Source organism: Myxocyprinus asiaticus, chromosome 30 (genome assembly GCF_019703515.2).
Source record: "Myxocyprinus asiaticus isolate MX2 ecotype Aquarium Trade chromosome 30, UBuf_Myxa_2, whole genome shotgun sequence".
Taxonomy (NCBI): Eukaryota; Metazoa; Chordata; class Actinopteri; order Cypriniformes; family Catostomidae; genus Myxocyprinus; species Myxocyprinus asiaticus.
The window spans coordinates 25,559,856-25,584,489 of NC_059373.1; the positions used below are offsets into that span (position 1 = coordinate 25,559,856).

At 37.3% G+C, this 24,634-nt stretch overlaps 1 protein-coding gene across 3 annotated transcripts; it reads left to right on the forward strand.

Annotated features, from left to right (window-relative positions):
• Window positions 1-2,395: 2,395 nt before the first annotated feature.
• On the forward strand, window positions 2,396-23,786 carry LOC127420804 (anillin-like). 3 transcript variants are annotated; one of them, XM_051663351.1, is made up of 25 exons: window positions 2,396-2,677; window positions 3,902-4,052; window positions 4,889-5,305; window positions 6,135-6,457; window positions 7,149-7,536; window positions 7,614-7,804; window positions 7,907-8,011; window positions 10,693-10,801; window positions 10,986-11,060; window positions 12,100-12,302; window positions 12,584-12,738; window positions 13,521-13,665; window positions 13,767-13,902; window positions 13,994-14,182; window positions 14,311-14,437; window positions 14,525-14,573; window positions 14,682-14,735; window positions 15,186-15,218; window positions 15,814-15,835; window positions 15,917-16,029; window positions 16,316-16,369; window positions 16,650-16,736; window positions 17,457-17,564; window positions 19,428-19,600; window positions 20,732-23,786. In XM_051663351.1, the coding sequence occupies exons 1-25, from the start codon at window positions 2,660-2,662 to the stop codon at window positions 20,844-20,846; spliced, it is 3,540 nt and encodes a 1,179-aa protein (XP_051519311.1). In that variant the 5' UTR covers window positions 2,396-2,659; the 3' UTR covers window positions 20,847-23,786. The 3 variants fall into 3 exon arrangements, with proteins under 3 accessions (XP_051519311.1, XP_051519312.1, XP_051519313.1); XM_051663352.1 differs by lacking the exon at window positions 16,316-16,369 and having other exon boundaries at window positions 2,398-2,677; XM_051663353.1 differs by lacking the exons at window positions 3,902-4,052; window positions 4,889-5,305 and having other exon boundaries at window positions 2,399-2,677.
• The last annotated feature ends 848 nt before the right edge of the window (window positions 23,787-24,634 follow it).

Genomic DNA, 24,634 nt, shown 5'->3' on the forward strand with positions numbered 1-24,634 from the left:
ATGAAACATTTAAAGATGACTGCCTGAAGAAAACAATCAAATTTCCCCACTCATTTATAATATGGGGTTGCATGTCAGGTAAAGGACCAGGGGAGATGACAAATCATTACCTCAACAGTCAATGTACAGGTGTACATTGAAATTTTGGATACTTTTCTCGTTCCATCGATAGAAAATAGGTTTGGTAATGAAGTCTTTTTTTCAGGATGATAATGCATCTTGCCTTTTCTTCAGGAAAGGCATATCAATCAATGACATGGCCAGAACCAGTCCAGGTCTCAATCCTATTGAAAATGTATGGTGGAAATTGAAAAAATTGGTCCATGACAAGGCTGCCATCCTGCAAAGCTGATCTGTCAACCGCTGTTCAAGAAAGTTGGAACCAGCTTGATGGAGAATATTTTTTTCATTAGTGAAGTCCATGCCTCAAAGAATTCAGGCCATCATAAAAGACAGAGGAGCAAAAAAGTACTAATTGTTTTTGGGTTTTTTTTATTTATTATTATTATTATTCTATAATTTTTTCTTCAACATTGAGTGATTCCATAATTTTTTCCTCTACTTGATCTGTAAAAAACATAATGTAATTTAATTTGTTTGAGGGATGTTTCACGAAGCCAGAATGTTCAGCTATTAAACTAAAATTGTTTTGTATCATATCTGTGATTTGTTTATTTGCTACGAAGTAAAAAAAAAAAAAAAAAAAAAAAAGAAAAGAAAAGAAAAAAGCTGGGTGAACATCCTCCAAGTGTGGTGATTCCATACTTTTTTGCCAGAGTTTGTAGTTTTCAGAGAACTTTTAATGGCGGCGTGGAATAGAGTTCATTTAGCCCGAGACGGACCACTGGAATAAATGGGAGAAATTTGAATGCCCAATGGATGTAAAAAGTGAAGTCCCGCCCTACAAGTAAAAGAGCCAATCAACTTTTAGATCCAGACATCAAACGTCAGTCAAAGCGAGAACGCGCATGGGCATTAGCTGAACCGGTCGTATTTTATTTTTTTGCGGGATCTGAGCTAAACAACACAATTTATGATTCCATTGTCGTCAGATTTTACTGATGATTTTAAATATATGCTTTAATCGTAATATTGGCCAACTGTTTAGGAGATTTCGAGATTTCCCCATTCAAGTAGATGGGAGCTGTACTTTATGCTGCTTGTTTACATTAAAAAATAGCTGCCCAGCCTGCCCGGGAGTGTTTCAAAGATGGCCGCCGAGTGGACTGACTTGCCTTAAAAGCCACTTTGACTGAATTGAGATCACTGAGTAGACACTCAGAATGAGAAGATAACTTTTTAAACAACATTTTAATGGAAATACAACACATTATAGTATTATTATAACATATACAACATATTATCAAACATCATAATCATTAAGACACATAGAAAGCATAAATAAAATACTGTAGATAAATAAATAGGCCTACATAAATAGTTAAAATACAAAATAAATCGTCATCACACAGCTATTATGTCAGATTCATTAAGTGGACACAGTTCTATTGGCTTTCTTGTTTTAGAAAATGTCATAGGCTCAAAATAATTAAAAAGGGTTGTCTGGAAATGTATGAAATTGTGTCTACTTTTGTCTGCGTGAGATTAAACCTTATTGACAATGAAAGTTAATTTGGTCATCAATATGTCAACTGTAGCCTATTCATTGCTATGAAAATGATATTTAAAATAGGAAATTTCTCATTATTTATTTGTTTCTGTTACTATGAGAAGCCAACTATCTGGTAACCAAAACTAATTGCAGCTAAAATGTAACGATTACGTTACATTTAAATAAAAGTGGTCTAAATGTTGTTCAAGACAACGAATGTTGAATATATATATATATATATTGATTCTCGAATCTCCCAAACCACATATATATATATTAAAAATGTAAAGGAAAACTATTATATTTGGTGAGCAGGCAAATTATAATAAATAATAACAGTAATGCATTTGTCAGCCTCGTTGATAGCAGTGTTTTGTTTTCGTTGCGTCGTTGCAAAGTGTCTCCAGCAAGTCAGTCCACTGTTGGCCATCTTTGGAACTCTCCCGGGAGGCGATTTCCGGTCATGCCAGTGCAGCTTCTATCTACTTGAATGGATAAAGACCATCTCAAAAACGGTTGGTCAAGATTACGATCAAAGGACATATTTCAAAGCAGCAGTAAAATCTGACAACACAGTTATCATAAATTGTGCTTCTTCAGATCAGACAAAACAAAATAAACGCAAATTTCTTGGCGTATAGATAATGCGCATGCGCGTTGTTGAGTTGATTGACAGGCGATATCTGTATCTAAAAGATGATTGGCTCTTTCACCTGTAAGGCGGGACTTCCTTTCTACATCCGTTGACCGTTGGTTGCCGTTGGGCGTTCCAATTTCTCCCATTCATTTTAATAGAAGTGGCCCGTCTCTTCTAAATTTCTCTGGTCGTTGTCAGTAGAGAGTGTGTGGGCGTGGCAGCTCGTGTTCTGTGTGACGTGTCCGCGACCGTTGGCGAGAGAGAAGTGAGCAAGCGCTAAATTCAAAATTTTCAAACAGCTGTGGAGCGCGTGTCGTGAACGAGAGAGCGGAGAGCGTTTTGCTCCCTCACCAGACGAATACAGATAGAGGATTGTGATTTAATTTAAGCTGCACGGAGTATATATCGGGATGGATCCATTCACTGAGGTGAGTATGCTTTGTGACAGCTCATTAGGGCCGGAAAATGATTCAAGAATCGACATAAACTTACACGAGCCCGTTTGCCCCACCTGTCTCTAACGCTCTTTAACTATGAAGTTCTGTCTTCTGTAGTTATTCTTTATATAATAATCTGGCGTTTTGCACGTTTGGAGTGCATTGTTCACATGTTAATATTTAAATAAGGCTAACTTTTGCTTACTGGATTGTCTATGATTGTGTAATAATAAGCTCATAAGAAATAGATTATTTAACAAAGTCATTATCACATTTACTTGCAATATTATTTATAACAGCTGTTAATCAGAGACTAATTTATTGCTGTGCTCTGAGTTTTTTCTATTAAATTAGTGCCAATCTAATGTCTCTTCTGCTTTATGTCTGACTTTAACGTGATCATCAGCTGCATCTTGTTTTGCTTTTATATATCATTATTATTATTGTTGTTGTTAGGTCAGACTGTTTTTACTATTAGTCCCCAAGGCTGATGATTATTCACTGTAAATGTCAGTCATTATACTGTCTATTGTTTTGTTTTTCGCCTGAATAACAATCACTTAGTGGCAAAAGTTAGGTAAGGTTAAAAAGTATCTAAAATACAGTCTTCATGATATTTGCAGTTTCTGCATTTAAACATCAGTCATTTGGATATACTATTTGTTAGAAGAAAAATAACTTGTGGCAACTAGAATACAGAAAGCCTGGTTTGACTGTAGCCAATAGGTTTCAACTACGGGGTCACATGACAAAGTTCCATGGATATGAAATCCTCACTAACTGAAATTTCCACTCATTCCCTGGGAGACGGCCAAGCATCAGCAATGAGGAATGTGTTTGGTCTTGTACAGTAACTGCTGTTCGTCACGTCTGTGAGATGTTCTGCTTGGAGGAGTTGCTGGGTTGTTCACACTCAGAAAACAAGCAGTGCAGATAAATGGGGCCCATAGAAAAGCAACTGAAACTTAGACATTTTGTTGATTCAATTCTGTTCAGACCTTGCACAGTATTGAGTCCTAATGATTTGACTTGACATTTTTAACTGGTCATATAGTTTTCAGTAAACTTGTATTTTGGTGTGACCTGAACTATGGTTCTGTGGTTATGAGCAATTGACAGTTTTCATTATATCACTGTGTGACAAACAAACCGTAACCCATAATTGGTGCATGTTTTGACCAATCTTTTTAGATTAATATAAATTTTTGCACACAGAAACTGTTAGAGCGCACAAGGGCTCGTAGAGAGAATCTCCAGAGGAAGATGGCCGAGAGACCCACATCAGCCAACCGACCAATGGCCAAGAGAACAAGAGAACCACTCACAGATACGAACAGTGCGATTAGTGAGCCCCCCATCGAAAAAGGTTCATTTGATGTTTCATTACTGTTTTAAGCTTTAGATCTTTGGCTTTTCATTTGTAGCATGTCCGTATTGACAGATTGTTTAAAGAGACTGTTCACCAAATAATGAAAATTCTCTCACCATGCCATCCTAGATATGTATGGCTTTCTTTCATCTGCTGAACACAAACGAAGATTTTAGAAGAATATCTCCACTCTGTAGGTCCATACAATTCAAGTCAACAGGATCCAAAACTTTGAAGCTCCAAATGCACATAAAGACAGCATAAAAGCAATCCATACGACTCCAGTGGTTAAATCCATGTCTTCAGAAACGATATGATAGGTGTAGGTGAGAAACAGATCAATATTTTGTATTTTTTTGTTTAGTTTTTTGGGGGGGCTAAATCTCCACTTTCAAACAGCCTTCCTAAGATTCATAAGCGCGCTTCTCTCCTAATAGTTCTTTTGTTTTTGGCAATTCACATTCTTTCTGCATATTGCCGCCTCCTGGGCAGGCAGGAGAATTTATAGTAAAAATTACTTAAATATTATTCTGTTTCTTGCCCACACTTATTATATCACTTCTGAAGACATGGATTAAACCACTGGAGTTGTATGGATTACTTTTATGCTGCCTTTATGTGCTTTTTTTGAGCTTCAAAATTTTGGACCCTGTTGACTTCCCTGTCGAGCCGAGATATTCTTCTTAAAATCTTTGTTAGTGTTCTGCAGAAGAAAGACAGTCATACACATCTGGGATGGGGTGAGGGTGAGTAAATGATGGGAGAATTTTCATTTTTGTGTGAACTATTCCTTTAAGTTGAATGACCAGTCTTTTTTACTTTTTTTTGGACAGCACTTCCCTCCTCAAAGCCATCTCCCTCAAAGCGTCGCTGTTCAGATGAGAATACCCTCATCACTGGAGAAGAAAACAAGCAACCAGTGGGTACACATTTTACAGCCTCTGAGCCCATGACAGACAAGAAGCCACCCCTGGCACCAAGCAGTGCTCGCCCTCGGCCAGTGGAGCAAAATGTTACTCTTTGTACACCAGAACCCCCAGAGATGCTGCCCATTCATCCTCCTCCAGAAACTGAAAAGATGGTGGTGTGCCCTCCACAATCTCCTGCAAAGCGCATAGAGAATGTTATGAAACATTCTGCTCTAGATGGAGCTAAAGAGACTCCTAAAGATACACCAAACCCAGCCCCCTCTGGCATGAGATCGCGCTTACAGAGACTGGCTGAACAGAGGCAGTACTGGGATTCTGAGGGTAGGCCGTTATCTTTGACTACCTGGAGACATAGTGCTTATTTACACATTTCTGAAGTAGTGATGCTTGTGTTGAGTTCTCGCTGGATTGATTTAATTTAAATTAGTAACAGGCTAATATATTTGATTAGGCAAATTAATCAGCTAATATTTGGACAATTTCAGAATCGCTAGTGCACGTTTTCAAATATTTTGAGGAGATTTTTTTAAAGGTGCTTTAAGTGATTTATTTGTATTTTTTTTCATGGAAAAGCCTGCAAAAAATGTTCCTACTCCCTTAAAGATATTAATGAAATAAACGTCCTAAGATATCTCACTGGTCTCTTTGACAGCTGTAGACTTTATAAACAGCAAATAAATATGTGACACTTTTCACCTGTCAATCATTTTGCTCGTTCTCATAGTGTTGTCTTTGAAGCAGATCACTGAGGCTATGATTCATAATGTTTGTCAGCTGAGGGCGCTGTTGTGCCACTGTTGAATTTGACAGCCACAGGAACAAACAAATGCTGCTCTTTTGCTCAGTTTTAGTCTCAAAATTATCTTTGGAGGGTGGATTTTGGAATGAGGGGGCGTGGCTAATTCAATGGCTCAGTCATGTGAACGCTCAGAACGCTAAAAGCGCTTACAGCACATTTAAGTAAATATTTGCTAAAAATAAATTACATTTCAACATCTTTGTGTAATAAAATTGCTACTGAAAATCCTGTTTTGGGCAACCACTAATTCAAATGATATGAATATGATTGTTAAAGATGAAATGTTTTTTTCAATGTTTAAATATTTCTATCTGTGTATTAAATGTAAAATTCTGTTATTTCTGTTTTCAGGTACCTCAGAGACCGTTCCAGAGAGCATAGTGGTATCTCCTTTAAAGTCCCAGAAAGAGGAGCTCCCCACTACTCCTGCTTCGATGAACTCTGGGCTACCCGCTGGAAGAAAGGGTAGATTCGCAAACCTAGCTGCCACAATCGGTTCCTGGGAAGATGACCTCGGACACCCGCCCACTCGCCGGGACAATTCACAAGTGCAGCCTGGCACGGCCTGTGTGCATCCACCAGCCCGTGCAGTGGCAAACATCAGTGCCAAGCCAACTCCTGCTGTGGAGCGACCTCAGCCAGCTCCACAAAAGTCTATTGACATTGGTCAGCAGGTGGGTCATGACAAACGACAGACTGTACTCAATGTATTTTATTATATAATATTGTATTGTGGGTTGATAAATGTCTGTATGTCTTTTGATGTGAGAATAAAAGAATCTTGTTGAGGCTTCAGGGCTCTAGACTAAAGAAATGTCTAGGGAGCCAACATCTAATATTGAGAAACCATATGCTATTTTTGCATTAGTTAATGGATAAAGTGGTTTATGGCAATAGACAAGACCAGTCTGTTGTTACTTTGTACATCTTTAAAAAAAAAAAAAAAAAAGTTATTGAATCACTTTCCATATAAATGTGTATATTGTTAATGACTGTTTGTTAAAGATTTCTTGAACATTGTGATTATACATTTTTGCTTTTATCACCCACCTGTAATGTAAATGCAAAAACGGTTCTTGATTTATTTGGATTCTGCCATGACTTAAAATGACTTGCAGTTCAGTGAGTCAGTAGTGAGGCTGATTCTAACTGATAACTCAGGAGTTTGAGAATCACTCATTTAAAAATAACTGGTTCAAAAGAGTCCTGAATTTGTTCAGGAAACACTGTCCTGCTTACTAAAGATGTAATTGACTAACGTCTCACCAAAGGGATTGCAGTATTTTGTTGTATGCTGGGATTTTTTTTTATGGCTTTACATTGGAAAAAGGGTACAAAACTTATGGGAGATGTTTGTTCTTTTAGCCATCGGTTTACTCTGCAGTCAAGTCAACCAGAGAGGTTCCTCCTAGTCCTCAGAAGACTGAGTTGCCTCAAACCAGACTCGCTCAAGTGGTTCCCTCTCCTGCTTCCAGCCCATTGAAGATTTACTCCTCGACCCAGCCCTGCAGTCCACTCAAATCTTCGACAGCTTCTCCCTCTAATCCCCATAAAGGTCATATCCCTCCGAGCCCCTTGAAGAATCAGGGCCCACTGAACAAATTTAATTCTGGAGCACTTAATTCAAGTCCCACAAAACCAGTTTTGGTACCTAAACCCTCTTCTGCCGATGCTGCTGTTGTTCCACAAAGTCGTGAGAGGTTTACCAAGGACACAACCCCCATACAGCAAAGAGGCCCAGCTGGAACTTCTGGTTAGTGGAGTACTTCTGCTTGTTGTTGTTTATACTCAGAAGTGTGCATCTTTACAAATCTTTATGTTCACCTTTAGGGGGTGTGAAGTCATTTTTGGAGCGTTTCGGGGAAAGGTGCCATGAGCGTAACCAGAGCTCTCCCTCCACATTAGGAGGCCTTACTCCTGCAACAACTTCTGTCACTCCTAAGTCCAGGCTGCTTCAGGAGAGGCTTGGAGGTGTCCGGGCTACCTCCAGCACTGCCATGCTCACTCAGAAGCAGAAAATGGCATGTTGTCTTAAATATTTTAAGTGTATGTTTGTTAAATGGTAAATGAAACATTAGTTCTAATTATTATTATATACATACCCCCCCCCCCCCCCCCCATAGGAAAGAGAGGCAGAACTGGCACAAGTTCGTAATCGATTTCAGAAAGGCAACATGTGGAGAAGCAAAGAGGATCTCTCAGAGGTCAAGAATGACCCTGAAATCAAGGTTTGCTATTTTGTTTGCTGCTGCTGCTTGAAAACTGAACCACCTGACAAGGGAAACACCAAGACAAGGGAAAATATTTTGTGGTCGATATGGTCCAGTTCGTTACTGAACATAAGTAAAACTGAATGTTTTAAGAATATTTACCTGAAAAACATTAGTGGAGTTTATCTGAAAGTGTTTATTTACCAATATGATGTTGGTTTTTAAAACGCACTATTCAATTAATCATTCAGAATAGATTTTGGCAGAAATATATTTGATCAGTTGTGTTTTGAAACATTCATTTTCGTGATGCAATTGTGCTTAATTCTTAGAAAGGGAGGGGAAGCTGAAGAACATAATTAGGGATGCACTGATTGATTGGCCACCAATCTAAAGCCCGGTGCACACTGTACGATTTTGGCCACGATTCTGCTGTCTGAGACAAATTTCTGGAATCTTAAAGGATTTCTGTTGTCGTACAGCAAAATCGGCAGTCTTACAACGTTTAATGTGACATGATCACTGATGGCCGATTAATAGCCTTTGCGATGATCTTTAGCCTCCGACGAAGTTCTATAGTGTGACTGCTATTACGACGGCCAGATGAGATATTCCGCTCCTCTCTCGCACCCTAATTCACTTGGAAAGAAAGCTGCTCTGCGTTTGCACCACCATAGCAACATTTGTGCCCAGTTATCATTCTGCTTGAGCTCTTTCAATGTTTTTTCTTCTTTTCATTTTATATAAAAAAAAATCATAAATACATTAGCAGAAAATACTTGGAGAAAAGTGTAACACTTTTTTATCATGCATTTTCATTACAACTTTATTTTAATTACTATTTTACTTTTAATAAACTTACTTTAAACATCTGTAAACTTCTTTAAGATTCACATCACTCCAATTTTATATATATATATATATATAAAACATTTGAACAATTTATATTGGTACGTATTTATGGGATGTTTTAATCCAAATCAGCAGATACAGTTGGATACAATTGTAGAAATCTATGTCGTGTTTGTGCATTATCCATAGGGAATTTGCAAGTGTGATATATTATCAGCCTATATGAATTTTCCAAACTTTGCATGGCCTAGGTTACTAAGAGGAGAAAGATGTACTATAACCCACCTTTTTTTGTTTTCCCCAATGCGTACTGAGAAATTTGTCATTTCACAAGTCTTTTTATTTCCACAATGAATATTTGCCTGTGGTAGCTAATTATTACAGTAAGCTACCTCCCGCACTCTCATTCATTTTCAGCATCTGTAATTTTTTGTATTTGTGATCAGGCTGTCTTATTATAGGCCTATTTGACAAAATCCATCTTTCTTTTTATATGTTAGCTTATGCTCGTGATTGAGTGGTATTGGAGCAATGGAAATGCTGATGTTCTGGAAAAAATGCTCCTCCGGGGTGGGCAAATCTCTTCACAGTCGGCTACGATGTGTATCGTACAGTCTGACAAAATGTCGCACATTGTGTCATGGCGATATCAATGCATTCATATCATGCAGTCTGACACGCAACAATCTTAAAGGACTGTAAAAATTCTACAGTGTATAGCGGGCTTAAATCGGCCGATCTTTTTCTTAAGGCGGGCGTGCACGGTGCGATTTTCGGCAGTTGTGCGAGCTCCGGACCAATTTTGTTTTTTTCCAGTCGGGAGAGATCGCATGGAAATCGTTGGTGCACGTGTGGTCACAGCTCGCATCGTGTGAGAGGAATTACGAGCCGCTAACGACCTCCCGATAATTTTTAAAACTGTCTAAAAAATGTGGGTGCTGTCGGCTTGAATTCGTGAGGTGTGTGCGGTTGAATGAGCCGATTTGGCGATCTACCTGAAGTTGACCGATCAGTAGAAGGTGTTAACTCTTCATGGAAAAGCATGCAAAAAATGTTCCTACTGCCTTAAAGATATTAATGAAATAAGTATCCTAAGATATCTCACCGGCCTCTGTGACAGCTGTAGACTTTGTAAACAGCAAATAAAAACGGAGTGTTCATGAAGCTGGCACCGCGTCTTCATGCATTTGCATAAAAAATTGTGATTTGTGTTACTGCAAAACGTCAAAGACCGTAAACAAATCATAGAAATGAATGATTTCTCACTGGAGCAGTTTTAAAGCTTGTAATGGATCTATTTTTCTTATTTTTGAATGTATCTCTGCTGTGTGTGATGCTCTCATGGTTTTTACTGGTTGCCAGTATGTCACAATGACTTTTTGAAATTGACAACAGAACTATTAATAACTGTTTTCAATACAAATAAATGTTAGCAATTCACAATTAATGTAATTTTAATGTAATGTGGTAACTTTATAAAAAGGTTCAGTTCATTAACATTAGTTAATGCATTAGGTATCATGAACAAACAATGAAAAATATATATTATTACTTTAAATATACTTTATATTATACTATATACTTTCATTATGTTAGTTAATAAAATTACAGTTGTTCATTGTTAGTTCATAGTGCATTAATTTGTAACATTTTTGTAAAGTGTTATCGTAATTTTACTGTGTGGGGCATAAACATATAACTGCACAATATAACTTGGAAAAGTGTGGCAAAGGGCACTTTTTAAAAAATCTGTATCAGCTGATCTTAGTGTTAAAAAAAATCAGAGATCTGCCTCAAATTTCCTGATCGGCACCACTAAACATAATGTTACCATTTCTTATCCTCAGGAAATTGAATCACCTGTACAGAGTCAGACTTCTGCACCACTACTTGATAATGAGCTTTCTGCTCCAGTCCCTGAAATACTCACCAGTCCTTCCAAATCTAGTGGAAAAGGTAATTCATTATTTTAGTCCTATACTATTAATTAATGTAGTCTCCTTCAAAAGCTTGAAGCCTTGTTTACTTTGTCTCACTATTCTTTGTCTTTTGTTTGTGTGTGTGTGTTAGCTATCTTTATAAAGTTTATGGTGTAGTTTATTGAATGATGAGTTCTTAAACAGATTCTGTCTTATCTCAGACATGAAGTGTGCTCTCCCAATCCCAGTAACGGAAGTTGAATGCAAAGTAGAGATGCCTGAAGTGGAATTGAAAGGTATGGACATAACAGAAATTCACAGTAAAATATATTGAACCTCTTCTGTGGTCCTTGCTAAAGCAAGCATTAATGACTAAGTTTACATGGACACCAGAAAGTGGCGTATTGCAAGAAAGTTGCATTGCCATTTACATGCACTGTGTTTGAGGCTTGCTCTTTACTCCATTATACGTGCGGCTTGGTCAGTAAGCGGCTTTCTCCACAGCAATGTAATTTTTCTGCAAAGCTTGTGTAAAAAAAACATGGCATCAGAGGAAGACTTCGCTTATTTATTCGCCGTTGCTTCACTTTATTTACAGATATTCCAGAGCTGTTGCTGTGTTTATTTCCTTCACTTTATATCACGACCTGAAGGGAATTGTGCTGCAATAGTGGCGTTTCCCTCTTATGTAAAACCCTGGGATAACCCCCAATGTACCAGGGCATACATGCGAACATCATTTTACATTGGTGTATATAAATGGGTATAGTTTATAGTATATGTGATTTTTCCACTGTACTCCCAGAAATGTTGAATTCTTTCCACTGTGTTGACTTGTTGGGCTCCATCCTATGACGTTTGTTATCCCGGTCTGTTCACGCACATGCACGCTCCTCAAAAACCTGTAAGAATGCTGCTTATGCGTTTACATGACCACGTAAGCCGCGGTCTCCGGGAGAAAGAAGGACCCAAGCCATATCTAGGGACCAAATTATCATAGAGATTTGGGGTAGGCTAATTTCGACTTGGCTTATAAGTAACCATTTAGCAAACAAAGCACTTTAGCAACCATATATCAACAAGCTAAGACACTCAAAACACCTCATTAACCGCAGAGCATCAGCCTGGCAACCACCCCCAACATGCTAGCATTGTGTTGGTAGGTTTTTCCCAGGCAAGTACCGCTCACATTTTCCTCAAATGTAAACATCTAGTTTACTTCAATACAAACATTCAGCATACATGATTTGTATCTTCACAATATACATATATTTATATATCTAGCTGTTTGTAGCATATTATTGAATATGGACTTTGTTGTTGTGATCTTTACAGAGGCAGAAGAAGTGCATGAGATTGATATTAATGTGGATGGTTCTGTAAACTCTGAGATGATAAACGAGCTCTTTGATGGAGTTTTGGAGGAGAACGAGGAGAGTGCAGAGGAAGATGCCTTGAATATCTCCTCCATGTCTCTCCTTGCTCCACTGGCAGAGACAGTGGCTGCTGTGATCAAGAGTCCTGAGAGGAAGCTTATGGTGAGCGCTGAGGATGTTCATTTAAGCTGATGTGTGCATTTTCTTTCTTCAAAGATGGGTGTAATTGGTTTCTTCGATCCCAGCTTAATATACAGTCATCTATAAGTAAGCCTATAAGTAATTTGTAGCTTGATTTCGGCTAAAAGTTTGAAACTGTGTCTCTGTGGTGCTATTGGCACAGATTTACACACTTTAGCATTAAATTATTATTAAGAGTGATGGCACAAATTAAAATGTCGACTTGAGTTAAATTTCTCAATTCAACTTTTATTTTGGTCCAGACATCTACTCCTGCCAGCTCATTCAGTGAGAAGAGTTCCACCCCACAAGGGGTATCTAGGCCCAGTAAATTTCAAAGGACACGCATGTTACGGGCTGAATCATCTGACAGCATCGACAACATAGATGAGGAGCAAAACCAAAACCTTCTCTACAGGTGTGCATCTGTTCAATGTAAACTCTTCAACCAACATTCAACTGATTTACTTTTAGGAACTAGGAATAGTTCACCCAAAAATGAAAATTCACTCATCATTTTCTCACCCATATGCCATTCCAGTAGTGTGTGACTTTCTTTCTTCAGCAGAACACAAATGAAGATTTTTAGAAGAATTTCTCAACTGTTAAGAGAATGCGGTCCATACAATGCAAGTGAATGGGTGCCAAAATTGACACACCAAAAATCACACAAGTCAGCAGAAAAGTAATCCATAAGACTCCAGTTGTTAAACCAATGTCTCCAGAAGCGATTTGATAGGTGTGGGTGAGAAATAGATCAATATTTAAGTCCATTTTGACTATAAATTCTCCTCCCTTCTCAGTCAGTCTCCACTTTCACATTCTTCTTGTGTTTTTGGTGATTCACATTCTTCACACATACTGGGCAGGGAGAAGAATTTCCAGCACAAATTGACTTGGAATATGGAATAACAATGGAATATTGATCTGTTTCACACCCTCACCTATCATATCACTTCTGAAGATATGGATTTAACCACTGGAGTCATATGGATTACTTTTATGTTTCTTTTGTGATTTTTGGAGCATCAAAATTTTGGCACCAATTCACTTGTATTGTATGGACCTACAGAGCTGAAATATTCTTCTAAAAATCATATGTTCTGCAGAAGAAAGCCATACACATCTGGGATGGCATGAGAGTGACTAAATAATAAGAGAATTTTCATTTTTCATCTTTGTGGTTGTGTTCGATTACAGCATTGATGCCTACAGATCCACCAGGGTTAAGAAAGAGTCAGAGAGACCTCATGGTAAACAGGTGATTGTGAGAAAAGAGGATGTTTCTCAGAGAATGGAGACGATTGGGAGCCCCTGTTACATCAACATTAAACAGAAAATTAAGGTCAGTTAAAGGAAGAAGCACTGTATAGCTCATCGATTTCATATTAATCATTTAGAAGCTGATTTTGGTTACTGTTAGCTTAATATTGGTTTTGATCGCAGATGATGACCAACGAGATGAACCTGCAGCAGACCGTGATCCATCAAGCTAGTCAGGCTCTCAACTACTGCACAGATGAGGAACATGGGAAAGGATCTCAAGTAGAGGCAGAGGCAGAGAGACTGCTGCTTATTGCAAGTGAGTGACACTTTCCGGTTTGTACTGTACATATGAATGTCTAAATGATTTCTTTGACTTGGAAAATAATCGCTTTTTTGTTTGGCCTCAGCTGAGAGGAGGACTGCCCTCAAGACTGAGCTTGACCGGCTGAAGGCAGAGGGTCCAATAGCACAGAAGAAGAGCCCCTTCAGTTCCCAAGTGGATATGGGTATATCTGCCTCTAAAGGCTCCATCTCACTGCTGGAGCTGCGACTCCCCCTGAAGGCAGACTTCATATGCTCCTCTGCCAACAAGCCTGGTAGATACGCTTCTGTTTTTATAAATGGTTTTTAATTTTTTTTTATTTTACTAAGTTTGAAGTGGTGTGGCATAAATTATTTAGTTTGATGCCCTGTTAGTTAACTCATTTATGTCTTGTGTTGCAAGAATGTGGAAACCATTACTTCTTTGTGATGATCCGCGCTGGAGCTGAGAACACAGTGGCCACTCCTCTTGCAAGCACTCGCAATGCTCTAAGTGGCGATGCTCTGACCTTCACCACCAAATTCACTATGTGAGTGTAATTACTAATTTTGTCAATCCAGTCTTGATAGTACCACACCTTCATTGTTATAACAATAATATTTTCCTCATTGTGCAGGTCTGATGTCTCTAATGACTTTGAGGTTGATATTGAGGTCTACTGTTTGGTAAGTACAGCATTTTCATGTACTTTTAAGAGTAATGCATGAGTTTTGTATGCAGGTTAAATGTTTATTGGTGAGATTTAGTAAATGTTTGATTCCCTAATCTCTCAGGTTCAGAAACGGGAGCTGAACCCTGACAAGAGGAAAAAACCCAACAAATCAAAGGTAGATCTCTCAGTTTCAAACATACTCTTTTACATTTACTCATTGTACACATGGAAGTGTAGTGTGTAACACCTTAACAGCTTAGTTTTATTAAATGGCTACTCTAAAGAGCAGCACTAAATGTGTCCAGATTGTACTGAGGCATTTCCATGACATGGAAGCATGCTTGTTGGTATGCTATGTTTTAAAATCATCACTTGCTGGTGTGCAAGCAATTAATCATTTAAATAAGTATTTTATTTATTATTATTCTTTTTTTAATGTTTAGTCTGTTCAAACATAAAGCACATGGTGAAGGGTATTTTTATTCATATAAACTAAAAATGCCATTAGTCTCAGCTAATTATATACAAACACTGCTATAAAGTACTAATGAAACCATTTACTGTGCTGTCACAATGCTGTTCACTGTCTTGTATTTTACATGGAATTAAAAAAATTTCTCCTCAGGCTATCACACCAAAAAGGTTCCTCGCTATTTCTGTAAGTAGCCAATGTTCACTTACCTCTTAAGTAAATGGAATGAATATAAGCTTTACAGTCTCAGAATAATTATGCCATAACAGTTTACAGTTACAATGCATGATTATACAAAGAAACTTTGTTCTTATGTACAGAGGAGAATGCATTGCTCTAAGGGTGAAAAAACAGGGCAATGTCTAAACAAAAATTGATTGTTAATTTCGAGACAACCCTCCCAAGCAGTTGACTCTAAAACAACAACGAAACATCTGTTTTCTCAAAGACTAATTCATTCTACCGCTGGCACATCCACACCTGAGGAAGCAATATTTTATCCTGATTTAAGGTTTTCTTAAGGGATTCTATCTTTAAAACCTTAGCTGCACCAAAAGATGTCTTTTATAAAGCCATTGTTCCTTTAATTTAGTCACAATAACTTTAAAGTGAAAATGTATAGAAGGCATGCTCATCCATCCAATGAAATCAACCTCTTGCATGATTTTTCCCATGTTCAATGTATCTAATGTTGCTGTGCCATAACATTTAGTTGTTATAAACGATATAAAATTTGACTTTGACGTTAGACTTTTTTTCTCTCTTCATTTAACTACTATAGAAGAGCAACCTCCAAACACCCGGTGAGTACTTGTTTATTAAAAGCATCTTAAATCAGCTTTAACTCTTGTCAGAATTTTAAATGAAACTTTCTGGATTTTCAGTTATGGCGAGCCCCGGTGGTCCAAATGCGGTGCGCACCAGCAGCTTTGTCCTCGTCGGATCACACAAGTTAAATCTATCCTCTATTGGGAAAAACAGGTTCCCCTTGGAGAAGGTAAATTACATTTGCATTGTTTCCTCCCTCTATCACTTTCACTCATAGACTATCATTATAGACCTCTAGCTCTTCCACAATTCAAACTTTTTTTTTTGTACTGTTTTGTTACTAACACCACAACCTGGTGATATGCTGGCTGACGTCATAGAGGGAGAGGTTTGACCACAGCATAAGTGTCTACACCAGCTTAATACAGTTTTAACACTGCTCTTGTTTTTCTTTCGCAATGCTGCTTTTTGCATACGCAAGACTCTTGTCACATGCAGTTATTTCTCTCTTTTAGATCAAATATGAAGGGAGTGAAAGAGAGCTGCTCAGTGACATGTTTCACAACAAGGTTGCTATATTTGCTCTGTGTTTAGTAACACGGGTTGTGTGTCTTGACTATCTGGCTAACAAAGATTGGTGTTTTGTTTTTTGGTAACACTAACTGTCACTATGTGCTGATTATTTACTGTCCTATGCCTTCATATTTGGGTTATTTTAAAGCTTTTGCTAATTCGGGTTTCTTCCTCCTTTCAGCCAAATGTTTCACTCCCATACCTTTTGCTTTTTCCGTGCCATCAGATATTTCTCATAGGAAATGCTTATATCCCAATTCCCCTGTCTTGTTACAGGTTCCTTTCCTTTGTCCTTTGGAGGGGCACATTTACCTGAAAATGCAATGCGAGGTTGGCTCTCGAGTAGAGGAGAGGGGTTTCCTGGTGGGTCTAATGCAATTCTTATACAACAGTTAGTTTCAGTCCTCTAATCTAATTGTCAAACTGTGTTCCATGAGTGCTGAAATGTAGGATAACAGCACTGGGGTGCTTTACTATTTGTATCACTCTTCTTGTCTGTGTTCACAACATTGCAGACAGGCTGCCAGACTATGTGTTGCTCGCTGACATGCAACCGTTGATCCTGGGTTCCATATTATCAATACAGAATATACATTTTTGATAACAAACTTCTTTGTTTATAAAACCAGGGTTCCCACGTAAAACCTGCAAATATCAGGGAATTTTAATATGGTTTTCCAGGCCTGGAAAAGTAATGGAAATGTAAAAAGTAGAACAAAACTGGGTAGCAAGCCATGGTGATGTCTGATTTTTAAAGAGAGTCGGTTCTTTTCAGTGAATCTGTCAAACCTGTTCACAACTCCATATGAAATGTTCAATAGTGAATCTGTCTGAATTAAAAAAAAATTTATATATAATTATTTAATAATCGCGAACGACTGGAAATGTCATGGATAAGTCAAATTATATTTATTTCAACAGCACTCTTGCTTGTGTGATATTGTATAGTTGAAAGACTGCAGAATAGTAAAATGTTATAGCTTTAATTATCCTCCCATTAATTATACAATTGTGCTGCATAAACTAGAAACATGTTGGCTCCAGGTTATTTAAAAGAATGATTTTCTGGTCTTTTATTTGCAGACTATGTTCGAGGATGTCAGTGGTTATGGGGCCTGGCACAGGAGATGGTGTGTCCTTTCGGGGTACTGCATCTCATATTGGACCTACCCTGATGATGAGAAACGGAAGGTACACCTAATGTAGCCGTAGTTTCAAAATCATTTTAAAGGTGCACTCAGTATTTGTTTGAATATGTGATCTTGGACTTATACTGACACCTAGGGGCCTGGATACAGCATCATTCAAACACTAGTTTTCAATTACAGATGTCATTGTAGAAATTCACTATTTACAGTCAGCTATGATTAATTTTTCCCATGAGTTAATGTATCCAAAAACAAGACGATTAAGGAGATTAAGCAAGTAGTATTCGACTGGTTATGTGATCTTAACATGGCAGCCCCCATGAGGGAACCCTCTTCATACAGATAAAACAGCTTTAATAAGGTTACTAATATTACTTGAGTCTCCATCTCTTGTGAGTGGTCTTGATTTTATACATATGTTTTACAATTACAATTAATTTCTTCAGGAGTATGAATGTACATTTTCATAATCGATCCTCGTGGAAATTAACGATTAATTAATCGATTAATCGTTAACGTTAATATTGCAAAACACACATTGAGGACTCCAGATAATATGTGCATGTAGGATGGGTAATCACTGGCACGCGATCAATGGTGAGAGAGGAGTAGACTATTTTATTTATATAAATTCCGCACCTGCATTCTAATCTACACCTTTATGTACACCTTCCTCAAGTTTACGCAGCGTGTTTTCATGAGCTGAATGGGAGGCTAAACAAAAAGTTAAAATGTGACGAGACTGCAATATACCCAACAGACTCGTGCAGCGTGTGCAAGCCATTCGCGCATCACGAGCCGGCAGCGCTTACTTTCGGTTAATCGCGTGAGTAAACGCACCCGCTTTTCTTCGGTCAGGCTGCGCAGATGACAGCCTACATTCCGTGTTTCATTTGTTTCTTTTTGCTTTCAGAACAACAAGTGATGTAATAAGAAAAACACCACTATTAATCCTTGAGATTTCCAACCCAGCATACAGGTACACCCTCCTTGAACCATGGTCACACTCAAAATTACATTAAAGATTAAAAGAGAAAACATAAACCCACATCGTGTGGTTCAAAATGAGTCTATTCAAAATATAAATTAAAATGGAAATAAAGTTTTAGGATTTTGCAGATGCGATTCACCAAAAAGGGCTAAATAGTTGATCGGCTTGTGATGTGCTTGTGAATGGCTTGCACACGCAGTGTGAGTCTCGTCACTTTAATAGTGTTTAGCCTCACATTCAGCTGATGAAAACATGCTGTGTGATAATGAGGAACAATTACATCTAGATGTGGAATGGCACAGCCATTGACCAGGAAAATAAACAATGGCACTCCATGTCAAAAAGATTGCCGACCCCTGAGCTTATTGTTCAAATATAATTTACGTTAATACACTTAAGGAATGCAAGTATTGTTATTTTCCTCTTAAAATATTCTTAGTTCGCTGACATAATTGTAGGTTGGGATGAAACAAGGAGATCAACAGTACTTGTCATTGTCATGTACTTTAACACACTATCACGGTGTGTGCAGAAAACATTAATGTTCATTTGAAGAGAAATGCTCCAACACTGTTTACATTGAGCCCGCTTCATCTCGCATCTGTGCGTCGTCTTCTGTGAACTGGATAATGACATGCAGCCTGCAAGCGCCCTCTAGCGGAGGGTGACTCTATAGACAGCCTTATCAACCTCTGCTGGCTTGATTTTAGAACCCATTTATCCTGAAATTAATTAATCGATGATCGATAAGCTTAATCGATCAAATGATTAATGACAATTAATCAATTTCTGATCAATCATTAACGTACCTATTTAGGAGTAAATCTTTTTTTAATGAGCAAAAAAAATTACTGAGTGTACCTTTTAAGATGCTGTTTTATACAGTGTTAAAAATCACTATCCTTCTTTACACAGAATCCTATTGGTCGCATTAACCTTGCCAACTGTACCAGTCGTAAAGTAGAGCCAGCTAACAGAGAGTTCTGTGCCCGGCCCAATACTTTTGAGCTCATCACCGTGAGGCCACAGAGGGAGGATGACAGAGAGACTCTGGTCAGCCAGTGCAAGGACACCCTGTGTGTTACAAAGTAAGACATCCCATTACATATTCCACTTTATACAGATGGATCTAAATCTGAAAATCATGTGTCTGTGGCTTTTGCAAAAAATCAACTATGTCAGTGTATACGTATTCCTGACCAAAGCTCAGTTTTCACTGCAGAGGTCAGTGCTCTACTGTTGGCACTGAAGTTCATTGAGACTGCACAACAATGGGATTTTTATTATTTCTGATTCAAAATCATGTCTTGATGCACTAGTATCTATTAAAACCGATCACCCAAATTGTCATGCCTTGAAGCTCAAAATTTTAACATCATCTTCTGCTGGGTACCTGGCCACTGTGGAATCTCTGGAAATGAGCAAGCAGATAATGCAGCCAAAGATGCATTATCTACAGAATTCTAAAAGTGCTCTACCTTCCACAGATCTGAAACCAATCATAAATTTGTATGTCAAAAACAAGTGGCAATCAGAATGGGAGCAGTGCTTAAACAAATTACATAAAATAAATCCTGCTGTTGGGACAAGAAGTTTCTTCTCTTTTAATAACCGGTGGGACCAAGTCGCTTATACACTTTGTCGGATGGTCTACTCAAGACTCACACACACATTTTTACTATCAGGGAAAAATCCCCCCATATGTGCATCATGTCAGAGTCCACTGTCTATCAAACATATTTAATTTTATTGGATTGTAATATTTCTACTCCTGTGAGAAAAAATCTTATTCCGTTGACACCCTTGAAAAGGTTTTAACAAAATTTGTCCAAATTTAGTTTGAGTTTTTAGACAAAATGAATCTTAAACTAAATAAGATTATTTAGTTTACTTTTATTATTTTAACCTGGTTTTCCCATGAAAATAGCCATCAAAGCTGGCATGGCATTAAGAAACAAACAAATAAAGTAAGAACAAATCAACAATAATATGAATCATTTGCTTTGCTGGAGACTTTAAATGGATAATTCACCCAAAACTGAACATTCGATGAACATTCACAAACTCTCTTGTTGTTCCAAACTCTACTCTCATTTTCTTGCCTTTTTTGTTCTGTGTAGACAAAGTCATATGAGTTTGGAACAACATGAGGGTTAGTGAATATTGACAGAATTATCATTTTTGGATCCTTAAAATATCCCTTGATATGAAATGTGCAGGAACTGGCTGAGTGCTGACACTAAGGATGAGAGGAACCTGTGGATGCAGAAGCTCAACCAGATCTTGGTAGACCTGCGCATGTGGCAGCCAGATTCATGCTACAAGCCCATGTGAGCCTGTCTCTATCTGGGATCAAGGGCCAAACATATCCTGGTCTGACTTTCCCATTGACTGTTTACATGTCTGATTTGGAAGTGCAATATGGTATCAAAGTTACAGAGTGTTTACAGATCCATTTTACAAGCTTCTCATTTTAGATTTGACGAAGTCAAATATATATGGGGTAAGAAAAATAAAGCCATAAAGTGAGACATTTCAATTAAAGACTAAATGCTTTGCCTTACAGGGGCTTTCAGGTATGTTATTAATGTTGATTAGCAAGGCTTACTTAAAGTCTAATGAAAGTTTGCTTGCTTTAAGGCTGTCAATTTTTATATGTATGAATATATTATGTGTCTTTTGCACGACTAATGTCTGCTGAGATACCTGCTGTAAGAAAATTTTCTGAATATTCCTCATTGCTTATTTAGGCAAGCAGAAGACAAGAATTCACAAAATAGAGTAAGACTAAATCTTTAAATGAACCACACACATTAAATGTCACATCTTGGTGACACAACAGCTTAAATTTTCCTAAAATTTTGAAGCTCATCAACTTAAACAAACCCATAATATGTTTATAGTTTTTGAGCAGGTATACTTACTGATGTAATTACATTTACTTTACCTTTACAACTCCATAACCGGAATCAAGGTTTTGTTTAAATAGCTAAATGGTTTGGTTGGATTTATAGATTTCTGACAAATTTGCTTGAATTGAGAAATGTATATTTATATACACTGGCAGCCAAAAGTTTGGAATAATGTACAGATTTTGCTGTTTCGGAAGGAAATTGGTAATTTAATTCACCAAAGTGGCATTCAACTGATCACAAAGTATAGTCAGGACATTACTGATGTAAAAAACAGCACCATCACTATTTGAAAAAAGTCATTTTTGATCAAATCTAGACAGGTCCCATTTCCAGCAGCCATCACTCCAACACCTCATCCTTGAGTAATCATGATAAATTGCTAATTTGGTTCTAGAAAATCACTTGCCATTATATCAGACACATTTAAAAACTATTTGGTTCACCCAAAAATGAAATTTTGCTGATCATTTACTCACCCTCAGGCCATGCAAGATGTGTCTTACGTCATCCCTCTCATGAGCGCACCTCACAAATGTATGGAAGCGAACATTTGTAGTTAAAAAGTATATAAGTATTGTTTTGTTTCTAAAAAATAATCAACTGTTTGCATTCAGAAGAACTTTATTTGTCGACTGGAGTTGTGTGGATTATTTTGATGCACCCTAAATATGCATTTTGGACCATCAAAAAATGGAGTACATTCATTTGCAATCTTTGAAGGAGGAGGCCTGAAATGAAATCCTAAAAATCTTAAATTCTGTTTTGATGAAGAAAGAAACTCAGATACATCTTGGATGGCCTGAGGTTGAGATTATCAGCAAATTTTCATTTTTGGGTGAACTATTCCTTTAAGGTCAATATTAAGTCAAAAATGGCAAGAAAGAAACTGCTTTTTCTAGAAGCTCGTCAGTCAATCATTGTTTTGAGGAATGAAGGCTATACAATGCTTGAAATGTGCCATAAAACTGAAGATTTCATACAAAGAGTCTCTAGTTTGAGAAATAGATGCCTCACATGTTCTCAGCTGACAGCTTCATTGAATTCTATCTGCTCAACACCAGTTTCATGTACAACAGTAAAGAGAAGACTCGGGGGTGCAGGCCTTATGGGAAGAATTGCAAAGAAAAAGCCACTTCTGAAACAGAAATACAAAAAGAAAAGGTTAGAGTGGGCAAAGAAACACAGACATTGGACAACAGATAATTGGAAAAGAGTGTTATGGATCTTAACCCCTTTGAGCTTTTGTGGGATCAGCTAGACTGTAAGGTGCGTGAGAAGTGCCCGATAAAACAGCCACATCTATGGCAAGTGCTACAGGAAGTGTGGGGTGAAATGTCACCTGAGTTCCTGGACAAACTGACAGCTAGAATGCCAAGGATCTGCAAAGTGGCCATTGCTGCATGTGGAGGATTTTTTGATGAGAACTCTTTGAAGTAGTTCAATTTGTAATGGTAATTTTTCACGTTATTAATGTCCTGACTATACATTGTGATCAGCTGAATGCCGCTTTAGTGAATAAAAATAATTTCTTTCTATAAGAGCAAAATCTGTACATTATTCTAAACGTTTGTCCACCAGTGTATATTTTGGTTTAAGTACACAATGGAGAGCACACTTGGATTCACTTTTTTTTTTATTTTAGACATTTAAGGGTTGTTTTTTTAAGGGTAGTTTTTAAGGGTAGTTAAGGGTACCATGCCAGCTAATGCATTTTGTGCTGAACATTCAAATAAAAAAATTTGGTCCAAATATAATTAAAAAGATTTTCTCTGTTTCTGTAATAAAACTCACCAGATCAAGGAAGATGGGCTTTCAAAATAATAAAAATACAAATTCACGTGATGTTGAAACATGTTGGATGTCACTTTCCGAGACAAAATTAAGTGCTAATGGCAAAGGAAAGTGGCCAACGACATCAAAATGATTTTATTACTTGCCTTGATCCAGGTGGCTTTACATTAATTGTGATAGAATATTTATCATGCACAACTCCTATTTTCTAAGCTCTCTGTACACCATATGTATATTTTTGTGTGTTTGCTTTATGTAAGTTTTATAACTTGCCCTAGATTTATATTTACATTTATCAAAATGTGTTTTTTGAATCTTAAAAGGGCTTTGTCTGTGACGTTATTTTTTTCCCTCCCACACTAAACATATCACTTTTAACTGAGACAGATTTCATTTCCTTGTTATACAACAATAAAATTCAGTGCTATCTCTGTAGAGATCATAAATGATTAGTGTTATGGTATAGGTTGGCTGTTTTCTGTTATGTCCTCTCTTAAACACTCCAAATGTGGCTTCCATGTATTCAGCAAAGCTACAGTTTAAATAAACCAAACTTTTGACAACTTGCTTTCCATCAGTTATAAGTGTGTTACTTTGGGGGGTGTTCATGTACATCAAAAGAAAAAGGTTTCATACTTCAAGTTAATCTTGATGGTAATGATTGATTACATTCGTTCTGTTTGATGTTGGCTTGCAAATTTGGATTTAACTGGCTCTCTTGTTCAATGTTCATTACTATATTTTGCTTGACAGAAAACAAAGTATTAAAGTGTTTATGGACCCCGGGGAGCGTGCAAAGATATCGCAGCTGGTCTGTTGACAGATATAAAAAACAATATTCTTTACAAAACGTTTTGAATGAACAGTAATGGAACATATTGTATACCATCATAATGTTGTGTTTATGTTATAAATGAAAGTTACTATGTGTTAAGAGAAAATGTAGATGTTATAGGCCAGTTTTATATTTGGGGTCCCTGAGTTTGGCTGGGAGTCTATATAGGGGGGCCTGTTAACTTGGTTAGTCTGAATTATAAGTTTATTTTAATTTTATTTATTTATTTTTTATTATCCAGTAATATACTACTGTAAAGGTGATAAAAATCCACTGGTCAAAATGTGTGGGAGCTCTGATAATAATTAGTTAAATTTGACTAAGTTTGTAAATGCATGTTATTGATCCCAAACAACATAATTTTCCCACTGGGTTTATTACTTAAGAATAAGTGATGTTCTACTGCCAGTTATGGACAGTATAAAACAATTCATGTGGTTAATACTCATTTAGGCATCAAGTCGGATGACCAAAAGCGACAGGATAGCCTTTGTACAGTCTGATAAGATATTAGATTAACAAATTAGTCAAACTACATCTGTTGTATATCTTACCTAAACTTTCAAATCTCCTTCATGTGT